The sequence below is a fragment of the Cupressus sempervirens genome, chromosome 11 (assembly GCF_028749045.1).
Source record: "Cupressus sempervirens isolate cs-2001-9-10 chromosome 11, ASM2874904v1, whole genome shotgun sequence".
Classification (NCBI taxonomy): domain Eukaryota; kingdom Viridiplantae; phylum Streptophyta; class Pinopsida; order Cupressales; family Cupressaceae; genus Cupressus; species Cupressus sempervirens.
Genome location: NC_143128.1, coordinates 17,123,216 through 17,126,835, shown reverse-complemented (window position 1 = coordinate 17,126,835; position 3,620 = coordinate 17,123,216). Strand labels below are relative to the sequence as shown.

At 36.7% G+C, this 3,620-nt stretch overlaps 1 protein-coding gene across 1 annotated transcript; it reads right to left on the bottom strand.

Moving 5' to 3' along the window:
* Positions 1-2,517: 2,517 nt before the first annotated feature.
* LOC149528012 (UBP1-associated protein 2C-like) lies at positions 2,518-3,216 on the bottom strand. The gene is made up of 2 exons (XM_089807978.1): positions 2,986-3,216; positions 2,518-2,826 (listed from the first exon to the last, which is right to left on the bottom strand). Exons 1-2 carry the CDS (start codon positions 3,214-3,216, stop codon positions 2,518-2,520), a joined length of 540 nt encoding a protein of 179 aa, XP_089664104.1.
* Between the last annotated feature and the right edge of the window lie 404 nt (positions 3,217-3,620).

The window sequence follows — 3,620 nt, the reverse complement described above, 5'->3', positions numbered from 1 at the left end:
TAAAATTCCGCAATGAGTTATAAATATGATTTGTAGATTTCAAAATAGAAAGGTGAGTGAAGTTATGGACAAGTTAGTTGATTATCATCATATTCTAGCATGGGAATCATTCAAAAATTGCCAAAGTGATCAGAAAAGGCATTGGTGGAAAACTCAGAACTGACTTCTCCTCCTACAGACTTTCGTAGTCGGAAGGTGAAACTCTGCTAGAAATGTAAATGCAGTCTACAAGATGAAATTTAGAAACAAGAGTTATGTTTTGCATAAGATCATCTAAATTTTGGGATGTTTCAATGACGAGAATGATTTAAAACCTATTGAGATGAGTAAAAGGAATATTTGTGGAAAATTGAAAAATAGCTTCTCCTTTTACAAGCTTTTGCACCAAGAAGTCAATTTTCTGAATAGGCATAACTAAAGAAAGTAAAGGAAGTCAATGGGCCCCAATTACATTGGTGAAGTATTTTTTCTATTTTTTGAAGGCTTAAAGTGAAATAGTTAAAATAGAAAAGACAAAACGAAGGCTTCGCAAAAAATTGTAAATTGCCTTCTCCTTTACAGAGTTTCTACCTTCAGAGGCAATTTTTCGCATTGTCCAGAAAATTAATCTTGCAAGCTTGGTTATGTAAAAAATTAATCACAAGAAGCCTAAAGGATACAAGGAAAGTGAATAGTCACATTTGGAAAGGAGTCTAAATGTAGAATCGAGCTGAGCAGATTTCCACCAACACAGTACTCTGTTTTGGTTTTTTTGAAATAGGGTTAAAACAAGAAAGTAAGTCAGTAATAAATAAAGTTACTGTTAAGCCAACGAAAAAGTGAAAAGACATGGAGGAATCCATTCTAACCATCAGTCTAATGGAATGATCATTTGTTTTGCTTGTGTGGCGTGGATCTTGATGTTAGAAGTTGTAATCTTTCCTTGGTGTATTTATAAACCAAGGTTAGACATCCTTTGTTTATTGTTGTAATATATTAGGATATAAGCCAAGGTATCCTAATATATTTCTTTTTTTTCCTTTTTCCACTACATCTTATTTTGTCATCTAGTGGAATATGTGAGGACAAATATTTATTGTATTTCCTAATTTAGATTATTCCTCCTTAAGAGGAATCTCATACTTGGCCTCACACACTTATGAATGGTGGCATTCATAGACATGGGAGTTACATTCTAACTCCTCTCTCTCATCTCTATTTAAGAGATGACCCTCTTCTCTCATTTAACAATGAGGTTTCTTCCTCTTCTCAAATATTGTATGAGCCATTTCTCTCTTGCTCTCTCTTTTTCTTCTTAGGCTTTTGATGCCTCATTCATAATGTCACAATGGGTTTTCTTTGCTTTCCCCTTTCCAAATATCTTGTCTCATGGTGTTGGAGCTTGAAGCTTTCTCTCTCCTATTTTATGGTAATATCTTATCATGCATTTAATCACTTAGATTCTTTCCTGGTTTTGCTTATTTACATATTTCTTTTTTATTTCTAACATGGTATCAAAGCAGTTTAATCTTTGTTTTGAGTGTTTTCATGAAGGTATGATTTGAAGGAGACTCTTGAGAGAGATTTCACTAATTTCTCCTTTAATCTTCTTAAGATGGAAGAAATTGAATTTTTTTTGAGTTTGGCTGGTTTACCGCCAAACCTGATTAACTTCTGTTTGCTCTAATTTGTGCAGGTTACTTCTTATTTTTTATTAGTTTTCATCTCACCCCTTTGGCAGGCTTGTCACCAAAAGGGTTTTCCTATCTAGATATCATTTTTTTTTACTCTTGTTTTGATATATTGTTGATAAAGAATTTTTTTTTCCAATTTTTTTTTTGATGCCTAAAATCTTCGTTGTGCTTGCAAAGCTCGCAGGTTGTAGAACTATTGTTCTTGAGTTTTACTCTCTCTCTACTTTTTAGATTTAGTTGTAACATTTTTTTTAAAAGAAGCCTCTGAATCCCATTAATCCAGGCCCTTTCCTGCCTCCCACAGGGCCTATGTAGGCTAGCAACCCATCAGCCATGGTTTTTTAGGGTGTTAAGAATCAAACATCTTCGGGTTTCGAACCACGAACCTCCTAAAATACATAATATTGTTCTACCTATTCTTTATGTTCTTTTATTTGTGATATCTGGGCTTACACTCCAAAAGAACATATCACAAAACTCCCTTGTGGTGGTGTTGGAGCAGCATAACCAGTAGGACCATACCCTGTATACCCCTTCCAAGAGTTCCCCCCCCCCCAAATCCTCTGCCCCGACTACCTGTGTTGCCCTCTTTAGGAACTGCCTGCTTAACCTCAACAAGTTTATCATGCAATTCATGGAAACTCTTCTACTCCATAGCCTCCACAACATCCTCTGAATCAAAAGTAATAAATCCAAAACCACGTGGCCTCTGTGTGCCACTGTCATACATAACTACAACATCTGTTATATTACCAAACTGCTCAAAATTCTTTCTGAACTCATCTTCTGTTAGAGTTGATGGTAAGCCCCCAACAAAAATCTTTTTGGTCCTTTGTGCGAAATCCTAGGTAGGTCCAGCATTCAAACTCCGGGGGCCTCCAAAAGCCTGCTTCTGTTGTGGCTGCTGCTCACTTCTGGGGACAACCTTCTTTGCCTCCACCGCTATGCCTGCGATGACATGTTTGTCTTGGAGTACGATGTCGACAACATTAGGGTCCATGAAGACTGCAAAGCCAAAGCCCCTAGCACTCCCCGTATTTTGATCGCGTATTATAACTACATCTGCAACTTCACCATACCATTTGAAGTGTTCCTGTAGGGTGTCTTCCATCATCTCCCATACTTTAGTACAGAATTCCCAGGACAATATCTTCTAGAAATTATTAAATGTGACTCTCAGCTTCCCATGCAAGATTCAAAAATTTTCATAATACTTCCAACTAGATATGAAGGCTGAACTACAAGAGTTGAGGTTTGTTCATTGCTAAAATGCAGAAAAATGACCATGTGGCTTTTAAAAGTGCATCCATACTTTTCCTGTGCCCTTATCCATTTTAACATTGCATTCTTTGAGCTCTCTGTATTCAAAAAATATAGATTTTAGGTGTTCAGTGGTGGTGTCGTAGCCGAGACCACGGACGAAGATTTTTCTATGAGCAGGATCTTTGTCTGCTAGTTTTCCTATATCGGCTAAAATATTGATGTCACTGGATGCAAGGTCACGGAGAATATGAATGAGCTGCTCTTTGCTGAAAGGTTCCATTAGGGTTTTAAATCTTCTTCTGAAATTTGATCTTATTCTTCATTTTCTTCACCACTGTCAATCTTTTCCTCTTCTTCTTCGATTTTTATGTCCTATATTGTAAGAGATGGAGATAGTTTGATTAGTATTGGGAGGGCTTTCGGCACTACCATCACGGATCTTATGGGTGTGAATTTTCTTCCTGATTACAGCAGGGGATATAATTGTAGTACCATTGAGTGATTGTTCATCGAGTAACTTGAATTTGTCTTCAGATAGTGATTTACTTGTAGCCAATGGGAGCTATGCTATCACTGCCAACCGTTGTGTGCAATGCAACTATGGTCCAAATGAAATGAACTTACTGATTTAAAATTGTTTCTTTACTTTCTATGGCATTATCGAAGGTGATTTGGGTGAGTGGC